At 42.8% G+C, this 23,009-nt stretch overlaps 1 protein-coding gene across 1 annotated transcript in view; it reads right to left on the bottom strand.

Annotated features, from left to right (window-relative positions):
- nbas (NBAS subunit of NRZ tethering complex) overlaps nt 1–23,009 on the bottom strand; it is a 409,584-nt gene that overhangs the window by 26,528 nt on the left and 360,047 nt on the right. The window contains 1 exon segment of the mRNA XM_030047740.1: nt 13,826–13,965. Within this exon segment, the coding sequence (XP_029903600.1) occupies nt 13,826–13,965 (140 nt within the window).

Below are 23,009 nucleotides of genomic sequence, written 5' to 3' on the forward strand. Positions count from 1 at the left end.
TTTTTTGTGTGTTTGAAGCTGGGAGACTTTTTGTCCTCTGGTGGTGGTGTGATGGGCCAATTAGATTTATATTCAGAATTCTGTCAGCCAGTGCCAAAATCCATCATTCGCTTTGGTCCAAAACAAGCCATCAGAGGCTCAGAAATAGTGTGGGAACAATGCATAGAGTCCAATCCACAGGACTGGCTTCCCCTGATCTTCATGGGGGGACAATAATGGATATCTGAAGGGGCTTGGTAAACTAGCTAAAAAGGGAGTTTTTTATTTAGTTATTATTCTTAGTGGCTTTATTTTCTACAGTAATGTTATGACCGGATCACCCCCAAACTTCTCAACCAGAGAAACAAAACAATAGGAAACATCTGTATGTGTGAAAGTGGTGTTAAATCCCTGGGAGTTGAGTGGGGAATTGCTGTAAGTGCCTGTGTGTTCGCCAAAATTTCGCAGTGTGCATCATAGACAGCTTAAGGGCTGTGCAGCTCAGCTGGCGGGGGTCTTCACTAAAATCTTCAATCAGTCCCTGAGTCAGGCCACCATCCCTCCCTGCCTAAAGTCCTCCATCACTGAGTACGTTTACATGCACACCATATTCCGGTTCGGCTCAATATTCCGGCTAAGGTAACTGCGCCGCGGCAACTGGAATATTCCGTTTACATGTTACTTGGCATGCCCCCGTGTTTCGGCGTATTCCACTCTCTTACGTAATGCGACACTCAGCCGCGGGGGGCAGCAGCACGCGTATAGGCGTCTGGTCTGCCGGAAATACAGACGAAGAAGTCTTCTTCCTCGTCTTCTTCTACTTTTTCTTCTTCTTCTGTCGCTATTTCTATGTTTTCTCCAATCGATATCCTCTGTGATATTTAAGTCTTTCATTAGCTGAAGGTGGACTGCAGTCTCCTGGCTCTTGCTGCTGTTCGCCCTGCCGTTTTCCCCGCTTGCAGGTAACCATAGCAACAAAGACGCCACAGACGCCTTGTGAGTCGAGCATGCGCGGTCGTGACTGAATATTCCGGTTCGGGGAGTTTTCCGACTAAGGTGTTTACAAGCCCCAATATTCCAGTTGGAACAGGAATATTCCAGGGGGCTTATTCGGAATTCTCTCCAACCGGAATATGACCTTAATCGGGTTCGGTGCGTGTTTACATGACACGTGCGCAACCGGAATATTGCGAATATTCCGGTTAATACAGGAATAAGGTCTGCATGTAAACGTGCTCATTGTCCCACTCCCCAAGAAAAACACCATCAGCACTTTAAATGACTACCGTCCAGTGGCACTCGCACCCATTGTCACTAAATGCTTTGAGAAACTGGTCCGGTCCCACATCACCTCCATCTTACATCCTGGTTTTGACCCTCTTCAGTTCGCATATAGGGCCAACAGGTCCACACAGGATGCCATAACCACAGTCCTCCACGCTGTTATGTCCCACCTGGAGCATCAGGGGACCTACGAACTGCTGCTCTTTGTGGACTTCAGCTCTGCGTTCAACACAATCCTACCGAACAGACTGGTGTCAAAACTGTGTGATGTGGGAATATCTGACTCTGTATGCCGCTGGACCAAAGACTTTTTGACAGAGCGGGTGAGAGTCTGCCCCCATGTCTCCTCAGCCATCAACCTCAGCACCGGCTCCCCTCAGGGCTGTGTGTTAAGCCCCCTACTTTACACCCTCTACACACATGACTGCACCTCCACACACCCCACCAACAGCATCATAAAGTTTGAAGGCACAGCATATACTCAGGGACCCAACCCACCCTGGAAATGTGCTGTTTGAACTGCTGCCCTCTAGCAGACGCTTCAGGGCCTTAAAGGCAAGAACAAACAGACTGAGAAACAGTTTTTATGCAAGAGCCATAACCACACTAAATACTGTTGGACTGTGAACACAAAGTGCAATATAATACAATGTGCAATATTTTCACAATATTTTTTTATTTATTCTTGTGGGTTCTTGTGTGTTTTCTTTTTAAAATGTTCTTGTGTGTTTTCAATTTCATTGTGCTCGTTGCAATGACAATAAAGACATTCTATTCTATTCTATTCTATTCTATTCTCCAATTTAGTAATGAGTAAGGATTCAGTTTATATGGACAGACTAAAGGACAAACCTTTTAGATATGATATTCAGTACTACTCCTAATGCATACATACCTGTATGCCTGTATACATGATAAATACCAGCAACCTGTTTTCTGATCACTGCATCCTATCTGCGCAGGCGTGTGTTACGTCTTTTGTTTACAACAGATTGAGCGGGAAGTGTGATATATTTATTATATTTAGAAGTAAGACAAACATGAGACCTCTATGGCTTCTAGCAGGCTTAGCGTTAGTAAATACTCAGTAGTGCTTCAGTATTTTCCACCACGACCTAACATGTTCAACTATGTGAGGTGGAAAACCAGCGTCACGTAGCTTGTCCGCAACAGGCTTGAATAGGTCATCATTTCTGTGTCTTCTGCCATCTAAACACGTATGGCACTTTTCCACTGTACCTACTCAGCTTGACTCTATCTGGTACGACCGAAACCGTGGCGAGCTGCGTAGAGCCGAGTAGAGCCGAGTAGGTGCTAGTGGAAAAGCGCCAGTAGTTATGTTGAGTTCTTTCGTTATTTTCAGGAAAAATTCAGTCTCTCCAAAAATGGGAATCTCTCGTTGACGCCATGTTGCTTGTTTATCTGGTGCGTCACTCTGGCGCCTGCGCACACGGTGGTCAGCCAAGTTGTCAGAAACTGGGATAAGGTGTATACATGCTCCAGTATCCCGGCTTCTATTGGAGTACTCCAGGTGGCAAAACTGGGTTTCTTGAAACTGGGATAAGGGCATTACCCAGTTTCTGAATTCGGGATATGGTGTTTACATGCACAAACACAAAAACGGGATACTTAAAAAACCCAATCAAAACCGCAATACTAAAGACCATGTAAATACAGTCACTGAGATAAGAAGTCTCATTTGAGGCTTTAATGAAGCCTTAAGATCTTCAAGGAAGACACTGGAGGGTGATGTCATTCTGTGTCCCAGATAGCAGATGTAAAGAACATTATTTTCCTATGTAGGACAATAGTATTGACTGTAAATAAAATACACAGTTGGCCTGTGCGTTGATTATACTTGGATATATCAGGCTTCAATGGTGTTTCATTAGGTGCATTAAGACAGTGCAGCAAAATTATGCATGATGCAGCAACAGTCACTAAGTACCACTGAAGGAACAGAGCAAAAAAAAAAAAACATCCATAAACAGAAGCAGAGTATGTACTCAGCATAATGTCTGGATTTGGATCGGAATTACAACAGATTAGTATGCAGTCAAAATGAATGATTTTAGCAGACTGTCCCTCCACTAATGGTTTAGACTAAGGGCCCTATCTTGTGCCACCCGCTATCCGCTGCCACTACCCGCTACCCGCAAATTGCGCATTTAGGAACTTCCGCTATCCCTAAACGGTATCTTGCGCCACCCGCTACCCGCTATCCGTTATGCCGACTGCATCATTTGCGCCTGGAGGTGCGTCCGTGCGCGTGTTTCATGCGCTATACCTAAAGTTGCTATCTTGCGCACACACTTTAGGGAAAGCGGATAGCGGGTGGTCCTGACCACCCGCTATCCGCTATCCCTAAAGTTTGGGCTGTTACGAGAGCGCGCCCAGGCGGCTTCAATGCGCGCCCCGACGGAGCCTCGCCACGCACACGGTCGGACTGATACCGGGACGCCGCCGGAATGGACTGAGTATATTACTCATATAGACTGTTTAGAGGAAAGACTGTTTTAATTGGACACTTACGCCAGCACGTTTTATTGTTTTATCATAAGCCAGCAGCTGTGCTATATTTTTATTTTTAATATTTTATTTGCCCAATCTACCTTGTCAATAATTTAGTTTACACATAGTTCCACCTCTGCCTCTTGTGTGTGTGTGTGGTGTGGCCCGGGGATTTTACTCAATCAGTACAACCTTGTGACACGTCCACTTGGACACATGTGGCTCCACCTCCCGAATTAACTCGCCTATAATATAATATATAATATGTATATAAAGCCAACTTGCTTTAGCCTCAGTAGAAGCCCTGAGAAAATCTACCTCCCTCTCTCCATCGCGGGTTTAGGATTTAGGATAGCGCATCCTGCCCTTAAAGGCAATGGCACCTGGCACACTGATTGGTTTAACTGGCGTAACGCCCAAAACACGCCTATGCATAATATAGCGGGTAGCGGAGGTGTTTTGCGGATAGCGGGAGGTGTGCAAGATAGCAACTTTTACGGGGGAACGCCTCTTCCTAAATCCTAAATCCGCAAATAGCGGGTTTAGGGAGTCTGGCGCAAGATAGGGCCCTAAAGCTGTTACACCCACACAGAGAGCGGAGTGTCAGTAAATACCTGGGGTGAACTCCAAGAGGCCGCATTTTCCAACCCTAATCCTTTCTCTCTCATTGTAGAAAGAACAAACAGGAGCTTTACACAAGCCCAGTGACAATCCTCCTGTCCAGAACAAACACACATGCGCACATAATAACTTTTTACTCTAGCTTACTTCTTATGCCTTTTTCTCTTCCTTATGCTGTCACACTGTAAAAAGCTGTCCTCTCAGCTTTTTCTTGCTTCTCCTCCATATTCAGTGTTTGTCACACCATTTTTTATACCTATTCTGACTGACTCTCACTCTTTATGTCTTTCAATTTCACGATCTGTCTCTCACTATCTCTCCTGCACATCTTCCTCATACTCAAACGCAGATTTTAAGTGGATGGCATGATATGTGCTATGGACAATTGCACACAGCACCTTTCCTCCACTACATCCCCCCTCTGCTCTAATTGCTTTCAAGCTATTGGCCCATAGTCAGCCTGCTCCAGCTTAAGACAGGTGTGGGGCTTACCTGGGCGGGCCCCAAGGCTGACTAACCTGAACAGCTTGTAGGTTCTCCCGGACACATGGCAGTCGGACATAGACACCATGGGAGAAAGACTGAGGCAGTTCACTCCTGACGGCAGATGCATTGCTCCGCCAGCAAGCGTTCCTGTGTGCAACCTGAAAGCGTGTGGCCAGACCAGGACAAGTTGGTGAGTGGCCTGAGGCAGAGGACTGGCCCAGATTCACGATAACAAAAGTGAATGTGAATCACTTGCTAATCGTGTGTTTATGTAGAAGTGCGGCTCCTGTTAATAGATGAGCCTGCCGGTGATAGTTTGTTGTTCTGTACTCAGCAGCTCCTGCTCCAGGCAAGGAGGGTGAACACCATGAGCAACCAGAATAACACCCCAGATGGACTGTTGGACTGTGGGATTGCCCCGACGGAGTCACACCACGCACAAGATTGTTGAACTGTGGGACAGCTTCGCCGAAGGACTGACACCAGGACGGCCCCGGGAGTGGACTGAGTGAGTGACAGAGTGAAGAAGCCACTTCAATGCTTCAGAACTGCTTTGACCACACTGAATGGGAAGTGGTCAAGGAGGGCGCAGATCTAGAGGACTATACATCTTCTGTCTTATCTACCAAAACCATCAAAGTGTTTGAAAATCAGACACCATGGCTTGACAGTACAGTGCACATGCTGCTCAAAGCCAGAGATGCTGCCTATAGGTCAGGTGACATGCTGGCTTATAGCGGGGCCCGGAGGGACTTGAGGAAGGGCATAAGGGAGGCAAAGCATAGGTACAGGCAGCACATCAAGGGACACTTTGATAACAACCCCTGAAACATGTGGAGAGGCATTAAGACCATGACGGACTACAAGTGCAGCAACCTGCAGATCAACCATGACAGAACACTCTCCGACACCTTAAACCAGTTTTTTTGTACGCTTTGACACACAAGGCAGCAGAGTCATGGTCCAGCCCCCCCAGCCAGGGGAGCAGCAGCAGCAGACTCTCATCCTACTGTATCACCAGGTGAAATCCACAATGAGGAAGATCAACATCACCAAGACTGAGGTGCCTGACAAGGTGTCAGGCCGGACATTAAAGTCATGTGCAGACGAGCTAGCAGGAGTATTTCTGGACCTCTTTAACCTCTCCCTGCAGCTAGCTACAGTCCCCACCTGCCTCAAATCATCCACCATTGTACCCGTGTGAAAGAAGTCAGCTGTCACTTGCCTCAGTGATTACCGCCCAGTCGCACTGACCCCCATTGTTATGAAATGCTTTGCGAGGCTAATCCTGAAACACATCAAGGACAGTATTCCCCCTGATCTGGACAGCCACCAGTTTGCCTACAGGGGGAACCGATCCACAGAGGATGCAGTCTCCATAGCACTCCACACAGCCATGACCAATCTGGAGCATCCTAACACATACGTTAGGATGCTATTCATCGACTTCAGTTCTGCCTTTAACACACTCATCCCCCATAAACTGGTACTCAAGCTCTGCAACCTAGGTCTGCCCACCCTGCTGTCTTCATGGATTGGCGACTTTTTCACCAACAGGCCACAAGTGGTGAGAATAGGAGACCATACATCATCCAAACTCGTCCTGAACACAGACGCGCCGCAGGGCTGTGCGCTCAGCCCGGCTCTCTTCACCATCTTCACATACGACTGCACCCCCATCCACACCTCCAACACCTTTGTTAAATTCGCCGATGACACCACCGTAGTGGGTCTCATATCGGACAATAATGAGACTCACTACACAGAGGAGATCCATCACCTGGCCCAGTGGTGCTCGGACAATAACCTGGTCCTGAACACCGCAAAGACAAAAGAGGTCATTGTGGACTACAGGACAACCAGACGGAGAGCACATGCTCCATTATCCATATGTGGGGACGTAGTGGAGTGTGTGGACAACATCAAGTTCCTGAGGAATCCACATTACAGCTGACCTCACCTGGGCTATGAACACCTCTCACCTGGACAAAAAGGCTCAACAAAGGCTCTTCTTCCTGAGGAAGTGCAGGGAGGCCGGACTCCCTGCCAGGCTAATGGTAAACTAATACAGAAGCACCATTGAAAGCATTCTCTGTCTTGGGGTGACTGTGTGGTACACCAGCTGCATGGCACAGGACACCGGGTGGTGAAAACAGCCCAGAGGATTGTGGGAAGTCCTCTCCCAGACCTGGACTCCATGTATGCTGGCCGCCTCCAGAGGAGAGCCAGCAGCATCGCCACAGACCCTACCCACCCGGGTCACAGATTGTTTTCCCCCCGCCCTCAGGATGGAGGTACAGGGCCCTAAAATCAAGGACTAGCAGACTGAGGAACAGCTTTTTCCCCAGAGCTGTGGCCTCCATCACCCCCGCTGCACACACACACACACACCCCAGCCCCCAAGTACTGACTGAGTCACTTTTACATCCTTGCACTGCACTGTTAAATCTACCTAATACAGCTGCTATTTTATATATATATATATTTATACTCATTCTTTTATTGTGTTATTTGTCTATTTTACTTCTACTTTTACTGATTGATATCAGTAAAAGTAGAAGTAAAATTGAGCTTGTTTGCCAAGAATGTACCAAACATAATTTCTTTGTACACTGTACAGTCACAATAAAGTCTTTTAAGTTCTAAGTTCTTCATCTGTTTCAGGAGACCTAGGGCCCTATCTTGTGCCACCCGCTATCCGCTGCCACTACCCGCTACCCGCAAATTGCGGATTTAGGAACTTCCGCTATCCCTAAACAGTATCTTGCGCCACCCGCTACCCGCTATTCGTTATGCCGACTCATTTGCGCCTGGAGGTGCTCAATCTTTACTCAATCAGTACAACCTTGTGACACGTCCACTTGGACACATGTGGTTCCACCTCCCGAATTAACTCGCCTATGATATAATATATAATATGTATATACACTACTCACAAAAAGTTAGGGATATTTGGCTTTCGGGTGAAATTTATGGAAAATGTAAAAAGTTCACGCTACGGTGATATTATATCATGAAAGTAGGGCATTTAAGTAGAAGCATACACTGGTGATTTCCTCATCTCAAACAATTTCTTGAAACAAAAGCCAACAACAGTGGTGGATATACCACAACAAAAAATGTCAGTGTCAATAACTTGTCATGTGCCCTTGAGCATCAATTACAGCTTGACAGCGACGTCTCATGCTGTTCACAAGTCGACTTATTGTCTGCTGAGGCATGGCATCCCACTCTTCTTGAAGGGCGGCGCTCAGGACATTGAGGTTCTGGGGTACAGAGCTCCGAGCCTCTACGCGGCGACTCAGCTGATCCCATAGGTTTTCTATGGGATTCAGGTCTGAGAAAGTGCAGGCCACTCCATTTGAGGTACCCCAGTCTCCAGCAGCCATTCCCTAATGATACGACCTCGATGAGCTGGAGCATCAAACACCTGATGTGAATTTTGCTGTTAAACTCCTTGTTAGAGAACAGCAACTTGTATTGAAACATTGAACAGTTGGACATGTGCATTCAAAAGTTTACAGAAGGTCACATTAGGTTCACCTGTAAAGGTTATAATGCATTTTAGGTTCATCCTGAAATTTCACCCAAAAGCCGAATATCCCTAACTTTTTGTGAGTAGTGTATATAAAGCCAACTTGCTTTAGCCTTAGTTGAACCCCTGAGAAAATCTACCTGCCTCTCTCCATCACGGGTTTAGGATTTAGGATTTAGGACGGCACAGCCTGCCCTTAAAGGCAATGGCACCTGGCACACTGATTGGTTTAACTGGCGTAACGCCCAAAACACGCCTATGCATAATATAGCGGGTAGCGCAGGTGTTTTACGGATAACGGGAGGTGCACAAGATAGCAACTTTTGCGGGGGAATGCCTCTTGCGCAATGCTAAATCCCTAAATAACGGGCTTAGGGACTTTGGCGCAAGATAGGGCCCCTAAAGCTTTAGCCACTAATGACCCATTAGCCATTTACAGTTAAACTTCATTTTTTTCATTTCGCTAGGTCCAAAATCCTCCTCCTCCCCTACTTCTTTGGTAGGACTATCCTTTCTCTTCTCACCATCCTGTCCCAACCATCGCCACATCTTGTGTTTGTATATCGCTCTCTCTCAATCCGCTCGACTAGTTTTCTCTGTCCTCAGTGCTGGTTTGTCAGGCACGTGGGAGACCGCTGCGTAAAGTAAACACGCAACCAGTGAACATATGAAATGTCATGGCACGCTGTTCATGGGAAATGTAGTGACCGAGAACAGAGCCGTAAGGAGAGTGGCTTTGACACGACTGCCTCATTTATCCCTAACCGTCCAAGCTGGCTAGTTTTTTTTTTTTTAATACCCGCCAAAATGAATTTTCACCCACATTTGGCGTGGTGGCAGGTGTTAATTTACAGCCCTGATACAGACTGTACAGGAAAGAAGTAGGGAGATTGGGTTTTAGAGGAAAGACTGTATCGCTGTTTTAAACTTGGGCGTTTACACCAGTCTTATTTTATTGTTTTAATTACCAGTCAGAAGCTACTCTATAGTTTAATAGTTTTTATATTTTATATCTATATTTCAATTATGTGGACATATCCTGCAAGTTTCATGGCAATAAGATAAACACTTTCTGACTTATAGTCTGATTTGTATTACACCACATGCATGTTTTGATTGCATGTGTGTGTGTGTATATACATATACACTCCTGATCAAAATTTTAAGACCAGTTGAAAAATTGCAAGAATTTATATTTTGCACTGTTGGATCTTAAGAAGGTTCTAAGTAGAGCTTCAAAATGCAAAAAGAAGAAATGGGAGTGAGACAAAAAAAAAAGAAAAACTGAGTAAGCAATTTACTGCAAACAACCATTAAACTGAAATAGGCTGTTCATCAGCTGATCAAAAGTTTAAGACCACAGCCTTTAAAAGCCCAAATCTTGGCAAAAATGTGGATTCAGTGTCATTTTCTGTCAGGTATCCCCACTGTCATGACCTCCTGATGGCAAAGGCAAAAAAGCTTTTGGGCTTTTAAAGGCTGTGGTCTTAAACTTTTGATCAGCTTATGAACAGCCTATAGGTGTTTGATCCATGAAACAACCAATAAATTTCCTGGTACAGTGACAAGCCCATACTACCTGAATAACATCATTAATCCAGTCATTGTGCCCCTGCATGAACAACACAGGCCTAATTTCATCTTCATGAATGACAATGCTCCAGATCATCGACGTCGTATCATTAGGGAATGGCTGCTGGAGACTGGGGTACCTCAAATGGAGTGGCCTGCACTTTCTCCAGACCTGCATCCCATAGAAAACCTATGGGATCAGCTGAGTCGCCGCGTAGAGGCTCGGGGCTCTGTACCCCAGAACCTCAATGTCCTGAGGGCCGCCCTTCAAGAGGAGTGGGATGCCATGCCTCAGCAGACAATAAATCGACTTGTGAACAGCATGAGACGTCGTTGTCAAGCTGCAATTGATGCTCAAGAGCACATGACAAGTTATTGAGACACTGACATTTATTGTTGTGGTATATCCACCACTGTTGTTGGCTTTTGTTTCAAGAAATTGTTTGAGATGAGGAAATCACCAGTGTATGCTTCTACTTAAATGCCCTGCTTTCATGATACAATATCACTGTAGCATGAACTTTTTACTTTTTCCATAAATTTCACCCAAAAGCCAAATATCCCTAACTTTAGTAGGGATATATACACACACACACACACACACACACACACAGACACACACACACACACACATATATATATATATATATATATATATATATATATATATACAGTACAGGCCAAAAGTTTGGACACACCTTCTCATTCAATGCGTTTTCTTTATTTTCATCACTATTTACATTGTAGATTCTCACTGAAGGAATCAAAACTATGAATGAACACATGTGGAGTTATGTACTTAACAAAAAAAGGTGAAATAACTGAAAGCATGTTTTATATTCTAGTTTCTTCAAAATAGTCATGAAATAAAGAAAACGCATGAATGAGAAGGTGTGTCCAAACTTTTGGCCTGTACTGTATATATATATATATATATATATATATATATATATATACACACTATATTACCAAAAGTATTCGCTCACCCATTCAAATGATCAGAATCAGGTGTCCTAATCACTTGGCCTGGCCACAGGTGTATAAAATCAAGCACTCAGGCATGCAGACTGTGAAACAAGACATTTGTGAAAGAATGGGCCGCTCTCAGGAGCTCAGTGAATTCCAGCGTGGAACTGTCATAGGATGCCACCTGTGCAACAAATCCAGTCATGAAATTTCCTCGCTCCTAAATATTCCACAGTCAACTGTCAGCTCTATTATAACAAAATGGAAGCGTTTGGGAACAACAGCAACTCAGCCACGAAGTGGTAGGCCACGTAAAGTGACGGAGAGGGGTCAGCGGATGCTGAAGCGCATAGTGCAAAGAGGTCGCCGACTTTCTGCACAGTCAATTGCTACAGAGCTACAAACTTCATGTGACCTTCAGATTAGCCCAAGTACAGTACGCAGAGAGCTTCATGGAATGGGTTTCCATGGCCGAGCAGCTGCAGCCAAGCCACACATCACCAAGTGCAATGCAAAGCGTCGGATGCAATGGTGTAAAGCACGCCGCCACTGGCCTCTAGAGCAGTGGAGACGCGTTCTCTGGAGTGATGAATCACGCTTTTCCATCTGGCAATCTGATGGACGAGTCTGGGTTTGGAGGTTGCCAGGAGAACGGTACAGTTCAGACTGCATTGTGCTGACTGTGAAATTTGGTGGAGGAGGAATTATGGTGTGGGGTTGTTTTTCAGGAGCTGGGCTTGGCCCTTAGTTCCAGTGAAAGGAACTTTGAATGCTTCAGGATACCAAAACATTTTGGACAATTCCATGCTCCCAACCTTGTGGGAACAGTTTGGAGCGGGCCCCTTCCTCTTCCAACATGACTGTGCACCAGTGCACAAAGCAAGGTCCATAAAGACATGGATGACAGAGTCTGGTGTGGATGAACTTGACTGGCCTGCACAGAGTCCTGACCTGAACCCGATAGAACACCTTTGGGATGAATTAGAGCGGAGACTGAGAGCCAGGCCTTCTCGATCAACATCAGTGTGTGACCTCACCAATGCGCTTTTGGAAGAATGGTCAAAAATTCCTATAAACACTCTCCTCAACCTTGTGGACAGTCTTCCCAGAAGAGTTGAAGCTGTAATAGCTGCAAAAGGTGGACCGACATCATATTGAACTCTATGGGTTAGGAATGGGATGGCACTTCAGTTCATAGTATGAGTAAAGGCAGGTGAGCGAATACTTTTGGTAATATAGTGTATATACACACACATATATATAGATATACACACACACACACACACACACACACACACATATATATATACCGTATTTCACAAATTAATCGCCAGGCCACAAATAGCCGCCTGGTTCTTTTGAATGCCTGGGGTCTGCACCCATTTTGCGTTTTAAACGCCCACCCGAATAACCGCAGGGGCGATTATTTGCATTATATTGAGGTAACCCAAAATAAGGCTATTCACCTTATTTTTGCAGAAGTAAACAGTTAGCCGCACAATAAGAGAGCTAGCTAACGTTAGAATAAAAGGGTGTACCGTAATCTTAAATCGACCGACTAATTCTTATTTTGACAGAAAACCAGACAAAAAAAGTGTCAGAGGGAAAGACTCGCAGCGCGAGCAGTTTGCAATATGTTTGTATGTACAGATATGTTTACCTTATGCCTTACAGTACTTTTGTACTAAAAAATATGTTGGACTGTCAACAGCTGTCATCACAATAATGGCCTGGTGCAGGTCTGTGTAAAAATAAATAAAGGCCTGCAGCGAATAGCCGCCTGGTTCTTTTAAACGCCTGGGGTCCAAGTTGATTTTGCATTTTAAACGCACGGGCTATTAATTGGGGAAATACGGTATATCTATAGATATAGATATAGATATATACATATATATATTTGTCTGAGTAGCCTGTCGTTTCTAGTTCAGTACGACAGAGTGGGAGAAGAGCAATCACATCATTAGGCACTTATTGATGATATGGTCAACATACACTGAAGCTCATAAGTCACCAGCTGGTGCGTGGCACCTGAAACATAGTGACCTTGCCTGTTTTCATTTCCAACACATTCAGAGAGATGAAACTGTAAAGTATATGTGTTTTATCCTGGCATCATTTGAACTGTCTAATGTTGCATTGTTGCACCAAATGGAGGGCGGAACAAGAAGTGACAAGAAGAGAGAAAGTTCACAGCTTCACAGCCCATCCTGTACCATCTGGGATGATTATCTTTGTTGTTGAAAGATATGCTGTAAGCTCATACACTTAACAGCAAAATACTGCATATCTACTCTTGGCAACACAAGCACACATTAAATCTTGTTGCACATTAAAATGTGATTGTCATCATGTATCCCCATTTGGTGAAAAAACAATGTAGGATATAAACCCAGCTGGAGCCTGCAAGTGCCTGTGAGGTAACTGTTAAGTACCAAAACATAAGCATCAATTAAAGGCTGCTATAACCCACACTATGGAAATATGGCTGATTTTTCATTACAACTTCAATATTGACTTTCACTCTGTGTGCTGTGAGGGCACCGACTGCAATGAGAAAGAAGGCCAAAACAGAGATAAAATGACAGGAGGAAAAGTATATATGAAGAAAGATCAGCAATGCAGCTGCTATGCTGCTGGTATACATGGAGACCAAGTACATTGTAATAACAGGAAATTTGATTCCTATCAGTAGAGATAATTCCGTGTGTGTGTATGTGCAGTGTGTATTGCAAGTGTGTGATAGCGACAATGGAGCTTTAACCATTTAGCTGTGAGAGAGAGATAAAAAACAAGAAATGAACATGACAGGTGGTGCTGCACCTTGAAGGCCAATTAAATAACAATGAAAAACAATTAACACATTTGACTAACACTTCCTCTTTCATCATGGGCGGCCACGCCTGTAGAAGGAGCATGAGGAGCTGAAAGTCCTCCCACTTCCGGCCAGCTTCCAGCAGCTCCAGGAAGAGGGTGTATCTCTTCTCCTCATTCTCTACATCTTCTATCTCGACCTGATGAGGAAGGAGATGTAGAAGATAGAGGTGGGGGTAAGGAAGGTCAGGTGAAGGCAGAGAGAGGAGAAAAGAAAATGAATTAAGTAAAGGCTTTGCTCAGACTGAAGACAAATCTGATTTGTTTCTCAAGTCCAATCTTTATGATTGACAGTCCATGCTGTTGTTTGCATTTCAAAAGCATTTCAAACCATAGACAAATTTTACTTTGACTTAATTTTACTTTTGCTTAAAGGAATAGTTCGCTATTTTGGAAACTACGCACTATTTACAGATTATCTGTACGGCTCTGTTAGACCTAAATGGAATAGAACCTTCATTAATAGCAGTAGTTAGCACCTGCTTTTGCAAAACCCTGCTATTCATGTTGCTAGTATGTCAGAATGGCGACTGTGAAAATGGTCTATTATCCTCTGAGATAGGAAATAAATACAACATGTTTATTATTTATATATCTATTTATGTGTGTGTGTGTGTGTGTGTGTGTGTGTGTACAGTATAACTGGCACAGGCAGTACAAGCAGTCCTGAGCAGCTGTAAATTTTGCTTTGACCTACAAAAAGATCAGAGTAAAATGTCATATAAAAATATAATTTAAAAATCAACATAAATTTGCTTATGTGCTCAGTTTACTAAAGCAATAATCCACAAGAGGCTGTGGTTTACAGTTATTTTAGAACAGCTAAGGTGTGTTGTTAGGGTTTCGGGTTTGGTGCGTGTTTACATGAAACGTGCGCAACCGGAATATTGCAAATATTCCGAATAATACGGAATATGATGTGCATGTAAGCGTACTGATTATGAGGGGGCGTGAAGGGGAGGAAGAGAGTGTGTGAGTGTGTGAGAACAGGCACTGAAAGTGAATGAGGGAAGGTGAATGAGCAAAGAATGAGAGGAGGAGGAGGGAAAGTAATTAATTTTCTTCTTGAAGGTTAGCTTCAAGTGTGATTTAACAGTTGAGAGAGCGGATGATTTCTGAGGGGAAAACTACAACTTGCCAAAGACTGGCTGCAGCAATGACAGGCCCCCATCGAACACATGCACACATATGCCTGCGCATGCATGCACGCATACACACACACAGACACAGAAAAACATACATCACATATAGTGCTACATACATACTTCCAACTTCAGGGCAGAACTAAAATCTTTATGTCCGGAAAATGAAATAAAGCCTACAGAGATTTAACAGTCTACAGCTTTTAGTACAGTTCACCACATACACTTGTTACGTGTGGCATGGGGGTGCAATACTGCACACTGCCTGCGGGCGTGTTTCTTTGTGTTTGTCTCTCTCTCCCTCCCTCTTGCTCTCTCTCTGGCGCTCTTCCTCTTTCTCCCTCTGCCCTGCTCTTGTAGGAAGAAGCACCTGGAGCCAATTACTTTCAGGAGAGAAAAGGGGGGGACCTGAGGTGTGGTGGCCTCTCTGATACCTCGCAGCAGCAGCAACAACAGCTTCAGCTTCTTTTTCCTTAGTTTCTTCTCAACATGATTTAGTGTTGGGTTTTGTTATTTTGGTTTGAGATGGAGATGTCTAGTTTTCGGGTTTTGTTTTGACTAGGTTGAGTACTTTTTTTTCTTTTTAGGGGAATGAGCTGGGTGCAACGGCCCATGGCGTGGCTGGCCCAGCAAATTCCCTTCTTTTGTTCTTTTTGGCCTTGATCTCCATTTCCCTTTTGTTTGTGTTTTCCTTAACCCTTTAAGTGGTTTAAGTTGATAAAAAAAAATAATAAAAAATAATAAAAAATAAAAAAAATAAATGATTTGGTTAAGTTAGAAGTTGTTGGCATCTGTGTTATGTTTTCGGTCTCCGGGAAAGAGCCTTTGGTTGGTGAGGCCATAACACACTTGATATGACTGAAAAATCTAAGAATCTTGATGCGGAAAATCACAAGATTCAGTGACCTTGACCATTTCATTGCATTCTTGCATTTATTATTATTTTTATTTTTTTATTTTTATTTTTATTTTTTACTTGCACAGTGCCGGAGTTGTTGCAATTACATTTCACTGCTGCTGTACCTGTACATTCATGCATGTGACGAATAAACCTTGAATCCTTGAATCCTTGAATCCTTCTGATGACTTTACTTGTATGTAAAAATAAAAATACAGAATAAAAATGTTTAACTTGTTGTAAAAAGATATTGAAGAAATGCAAATTAAATCATATAATTGACCTTTTCACAGCAGCCATTTTGACATGAAATACAATGTGTTACTAATGACATTTATAACATTCTGTTTCATTCAAGTGTATCAGAGACATAATTAATGTTATTAGCAAAACCTGTGTTTACCTACTATTTCATGTCAAAATGGCTAATGTGAAAAAGGTCTATTACATATATTGAACCAGTGCTTATAGAATTAGGGTTACAATATCGTAACCCTTGTTCAAGACTATACATATTAGACTGCAAGCTGTATAAATGCTTTTGGCTCCAACCACCACTGAACAAATAAAAGAATCTCACAAATGTGTCACAAATTTTATTATTCTTGTTGAATAAACGTTTATTTATCTCTAAAAGGGTGTACTTGCATCATTATGTCTTTATTATCATAATATAAGTTTAAAGAATGGTCTGAAAATGTCAAAATTACAACAATAATAAAAATGGTTTTAAACATGTAATATTACGCAATATTTTCGCTTATCGCAATAATTTGTGACGCAATTAATCATACAGCAAAATTTGTTATCGTGACAGGCCTACCTGCAGTGAGTACATTCTTTGCACAATATCCACTGCATCATAATAACAAACTGTTTGCTCACAACGTGTATGTCTAAAATGCCAAACTTATGACGTATGAAGCCAGTTCAGACATTTATATGCTATAATGCATTTGCAATCTATTTTATTGTGCAAATCAACTGCACAATAAAATGAAACCACTGTAACATAAAAAAATCGCAGATTATAGTTTATGTGTTGCTGACTATTTGAATGTAATTATTTACTTATTCTATTTAAAGGCAGATTTGTCAGTTGCGGTTTGTAAACACAACATTCAAAGTTGGCCCCCTCTCCCAGCTAAGCTAACTGCCAGTGGCAAGTTTTCGTTTTTTACAATGGCAACATAAGTAATTCAGTCTTATATTCATTCTTGACAGCATTTCCCTAATCTTAGCTATACTCAACCTCTGCCTATAACCCTTATCATAACCCTAACCTTAACCTCACCCTAATTCTAATCGTAATCCTGACCCTAACTAATAAACCAAAATGACCACCCATATGTAAAACTTTCCTTCGCCATCTTGGGAAAAAAGAGCCTGCCAGCCCCTACCGATCCAACAGAAAACAGGCCAGCAGCGTGTCGCTCTTCATCCTCATCCTCTCCCTCAGTGCTCACCAGCAGGTGAGGGCCAACCCCCAGATTCACTCTCGTTATGCAATGAGCTTTATCTTGGCGTTTCACCTCAGATAGTTCTCATGACACACACACACACACAAAGACTGTCCACTGCTAGCCATTTACATTGTTTTAAAGGAATGCTCCAACATTTTGGATAAAATCCCCTTTTTCTGACTTCCCCAGACTGAAATAACATGTTTGATATCATTTTCACTTCTGTGCGTCCAGTGGTTCAGTCCCTATGGGTGGCATTTTGTTTATGGCAGTTGTTAGCAAAAGTGAGAAAATGAACTTTGCAGCAATTCAGAAGAGGTCGTATTTACAGTGTATCATGTGTATATGAAATACATATCTTGGAATTAAAAAAAAAAAGATCAATAAAAAATAATAAAAAAAACAAGAGTGGTTTTAGGAGGAGTAAGATGGTGAAACTAAAACTGCTCAACACATTTCCTTCCTCCTTCCATCTAGCATAGTGATCCACGTACTGCTGAAGGTAGAGTTTAAGCCTGCCCAAGGTGTACTCAGTATTCCTTTAAGCTGCCACATATTCTGCCAACACATTCTGCCTACCGCCTCAACAAGAGATGATTTCAGAGGCTTTTACATTAAAACATTACATTTGTAAAGATAATTTCATTTATACTCTTGACACAACCAATGAGACTACCACGTAAATCTGGAAAATGCCCCATAAGATTATCTTTATGACTGAAGGTAGCTTCGCTTTTAGTAAAATGACACACAGAGACATAGTCAAACATATGGCTCAGCTAGAAAACACTCTGTAGAGTTCATGCCCTCACCAACACTATGTTATTGTCAAGATATGCCAGTTGCACATGTTGAATATTCACCAAAGGGTAATCATGTCCACCGCCACACCCTTTTTTGAGTGTGAAGGACGAGTTATGCGCTGACCAAACCTGAAACTACCACAATGAAGAAGCTGAGGCTGAATAAAAAATGGTCATTTTTCTATTATTGTAAGGATGTTTGATTTTCATAAACACAGACACGTACACACACACAAACACACACATGTGAATAACACAAATGGCTTCTTTGAGACTAACAACAACTACTGTGCCTTTTGGTGTTTGCCCTTAACAGCATGAGCAGTCAGGCCAGGTATCTTTCCATTAATTTAAAACCACAATACAGGCTGCTATCAGCATATGATAATAAAACAACTAAAGAGGGAGGAAGCATCTGTAAGTGTGTGTGTGTGTATGTGTGTGTGGTGGGGGAGAGCAGTCAGACTGGGAAAGAGAGAAACAAAGATGGATAAAGTGAGAGAGAGAGACAATGGAAAAAAAGCTTTTTGGGGGTGAATCGATAGACAGAAGGGAGAGCTGTCAAGAGGCATGTGGGAGGAAAAAATGACTCGTCAAAACACATACTCAGAGGTCACAAAATGACAGAGATGGCTGAGATGGAGATGAAGCATTAAGATTGCAGGAGATAACTTAAGATTAAGTTTTTACTTTTCACAGAGGGAAACAGAGGGGAGGGGCATGTTCAAGTTCAAGTTCAAGTTTATTTTGAGCCCAACATCACTGTTAGCACTCTCAAGGGGCTTTACATGCCTACATGTTTATTCAACACGTTCTCATGTGCATTCGCTGGCTGAATAAAATCATCAAAAAGGCAGGCTCTGTGGTGGGGCTGAAGCTGGACTCTGTGGAGGCAGTGACAGAGCAGAGAACACTGTCCAGATTCAGGTCAATCTTGGACAACACCAATCACCCTCTGCACTCTGCCTTCACACAGAAAAGGAGCACATTCAGCAATAGACTGCTGTCCCAGACTTCATCCGCTAGCAGACTGGGGAAGTTTTTCAACGGACAATAATGACAGTGTAGCCCTTTATGGATCACTAGTGCACTTGAGCTGGACCTTCCTTAACAATGCATTTTTCATTTATATTTTAAATTTATCTATTTATTGGACTTTTTCTTATTGAATGTATGTTTTTATTGTGTGTGAGAGCAGCTGACCACCACTGTTAAATTTCCTTTGGGATCAATAAAGTTGAATCAATCAATCAATCAATCAATCAATCAAACAGGACATCACCCCCTAACTTAATCCTCATAGCGGGCAGTAAGGATGAAATACAGTCATCTATTCCTCCCAGAACTATTGGAATGAGACTTCCTTCGCTCCATTTAGGAGAAGACAGGTGCCAGCTGCAAGCTTCCACAATCACAGACAAATACACACTCCAGAACATATAAAGTCCATGCAGACAGGCACACAGCTGTGCCTGCAGTCTCAAACAATGAACTGAATGCCACTGACAGACCTTTAAAATACTGCTCCTGTGATATTGCTTCCTTCATCTGTTGCTCCCTCTCTTCAAGGAAGCACTATTACTGCCGCACTTAAGGTTGTCAACGATGTCATTGAGGCTCTGGATTGCAGGAAATACTGAGCAGCTCTGTTTATAGACTCATCCAAAGCCTTTGACACAGTTGACCATCTCATTTTATCAAAGTGTCTTCACAATATCGGGTTATCTGGGCAGGCTGTTAAGTGGTTCTCAAATTACCTGACTGGTAGATCTCAGTGTGTCCAATCGGCTGGTTTTTCATCCTCTTTCCTCCCTGTACTTAAGGGGGTATCCCAAGGGTCTGTGCTGGGACTTCTGCTTTTCTCCATTTATGTAAATGATCTTTGTAATAACCTGTCAAATACTGCTCACCATTTTTATGCTGATGACACAGTCATTTACTGCTCATCCCCTTATGTTGTGCAAACTATGGAGTTCTTGCAATCTGCCTTTGATATTGTTCAGTCTCACCTTATTCAGCTTAGGCTTGTGTTAAATTCTGACAAATCAAAGTGTATGATTTTCTCAAATGGGAAAAGATTTCCAACAGATCTCCCCAAACTATTGACTGCAGAAGGGATTGAAATCGAAAGGGTCACCTCCTACAAGTATTTAGGCATCACAGTGGATGAGAACCTAACATTTAAGTCACACATAGATAAACTTGTTTCGAAACTGAAGCTTAAACTCGGTTTCTTTTTTTAGAAACAGGTCCTGCTTTTCACTTAAGTTTAGGAGTCACTTGATCTTGACTACATTCCTCCCTCTACTGGATTATGGTGATGTACTTTACATGCATGCACCTGATCAATATCTCAGAAAGCTGGATACTGTGTCCAATTCTGCCTTACACTTTGTCACCAGATGTGGCAATTGAGTGCATCACTGCACTCTTTATGCCACTGTAAATTGTCCATCTCTTCCCACACACAGATTCACGCAGTGGCTTTCTCTTTTGCACAAAGCTCTGATTGGGCTGGTACCCACTTATTTAAGTGTATTTTTGTGCATCAACCAGGACCAGCATGCCCTTCGATCCAAAGATACCCTTCAGCTGGTTGCTCCCAGAGTGAGGACCGAATTAGGTAAAAGAGCTTTAATATTTAAAAATATTTTAAAAAGCTATGAAACCAGTTCTCTTGATAAATGCAACTGTGTTTGAAATTTGCATAGAATTTGAACTTTGTTGTGAATGTTATGTTGTGTTTTTTTGCCTGTTGAAATGTTTTTTAATGTTGTAACTTTGTCTCTGCTGACTTGCTTGGCCAGATCGCTCTTGTAAAAGAGGTTTTAAATGATGGTGGTCAATGATGGTTATCTGGTTAAATAAAGGATTTGAATTGAATTGAGACACGTTTATTAATTTAATATTAAAACATCAAAGCAGTGTACTGTAGGCTGTTTAAATGGCTACACACAAGACATGCAGGTGAAACTGAAAATTATGCCACTAAATATTTTCAGACACAAACAGGGTGAAAGAAGGATGGCCTTGCTATATGTTGAATACTGCTGGGAAGTTTACAGAAATGATTTAGCCAGCAAATGATGTATAAAGTTTCTGAGTGAAAAATGAAATTTCCATCTGTTATGAACTTTTGCCTTGATCTTCTTCATGCATTTAAAATGGAGGATTTTTATTGCCCTACACAAACACACACACACACACACACACACACACACACACACAACAGCAAAACTAAAAATGTAGACAAACATCACTAATTATGAACAGAATACTAACTTCCATTGATAATGAAGGACTTAAAATAATAAAATGTGACATTTTAATATATAAATACAAATGCTTTGATACTTTCCATCAACACAGTATTGATTCAACTGATTCAAGAAATAGCCACACCATGAAAGCTTTTACATGTTGCAAACAGTGTTTCTGTCCTTGGATTTTCTGTTGATGAAGTGCAAGTTTCAAGGTGGTGCTCGTTTCTTTTCTGTTTTAAGTATCTGTCAGCGGCAACAGCCGCTTGTTTGAGATAAACAAAAGAACTGAGAGGTTAGTATGAGCAGTGACAGCCACAATGGTTGAACAGACAAACAAAAAGAGTGCCAGAGCTGTGCCAGAAACATATGCTTCATCCTTCATCCAACAGAAAATCCAAGGAAAGAAATGCGCTTTGATTGTGAAGTGACCTCATCTAAGCTTAGTACATAAACACACCATAGCGCTGACCACTGAGGACCAAAAATGTTACCAAAAACATACAAATGAAGAACTTGATGATTACAACAAATGGTGGCATGATGTGATACAAAACTGTACCTGAAAACTAGACTTTGCTAAAGTTTCTGAAGAAACTTGTGCTTTCCACTGTTGCCGACCGCGTGGCCACGTGGTAAACAACCAGCCTTGTGCCGTTTATAGGTTGTGTAGTATTGTTAGCAGGCTAGAAGGCAGTTTCTGTGGTCCGGGTTGTTTCCAGACAGTTTAGGCGTTGCTAGGCAGTTGCTATGGTGTTACTGATGGTTGCCAAGACATTGCGAGGCAGTTGCTATGGTGTTCTGGGGGGTTGCTAGGCAGTTTCTATGGTGTGCATAATGGTTGCTAAGGCATTGCTAGGCGGTTGCTGTGGTGTTCCTGATGGTTGCTAAGGTGCTGCTAGGTGGTTGCTATGGTGTTCCTGATGGTTGCCAAGGCATTACTATGCGGTTGCTATGATGTCCTGGGTGGTTGCTAGGTGGTTGCTATGGTGTTCCTGATTGTTGCTAAGGTGCTTCTGGGCGGTTGCCATGGTGTTCTTTGTGGTTGCTAAGGCGTTGCTATGTGGTTGGAATGGCATTTAGGGTGGGTGCTATGGGGTTGCTAAGGTGTTTGGGGTGATTGCCAGGGACTTGCATTGGTGTTTGGGGTGATTGCTGGGATGTATTGGCAGCAGTGCCAGTGGTCCTTGAGACAGAAAAGGAGAGATACAGAGCCGTGTGTGTATCTCTGTGTCAGTGAGAGGTGACTTTCTCTCTGCGAAGAAAAACGGAAAGTCCAATCGGTTCGAAAATTGACATGCTGCTTGTATCCACAATTTTCCTGGGGGAGTTGCTGGGGAAACCATTATGTGATTATGTTCCAAACTTCCGGTGCGCCAGCGGAAGTAGTAGTTTAGGCGGAAAAAGGTTCGAGCTGGCTGGCGGTAACTGGTGTTTACGTTTGGTAAAGTTTCAGTTCATGGATTTAATGTTAGTGGTTGGATAAAGAAACCGTCTGATTTTTTTCGGTCTCACCATTGGTTCAGGAGTTACGGTACTGAGAAGCTCATATTACAAACATGTGACACACCAGGGACTCTTCTGTGATTGGACGGTAGAAATGTCAGTAATCCTACGG

The sequence above is a fragment of the Myripristis murdjan genome, chromosome 24 (genome assembly GCF_902150065.1).
Source record: "Myripristis murdjan chromosome 24, fMyrMur1.1, whole genome shotgun sequence".
NCBI lineage: Eukaryota > Metazoa > Chordata > Actinopteri > Holocentriformes > Holocentridae > Myripristis > Myripristis murdjan.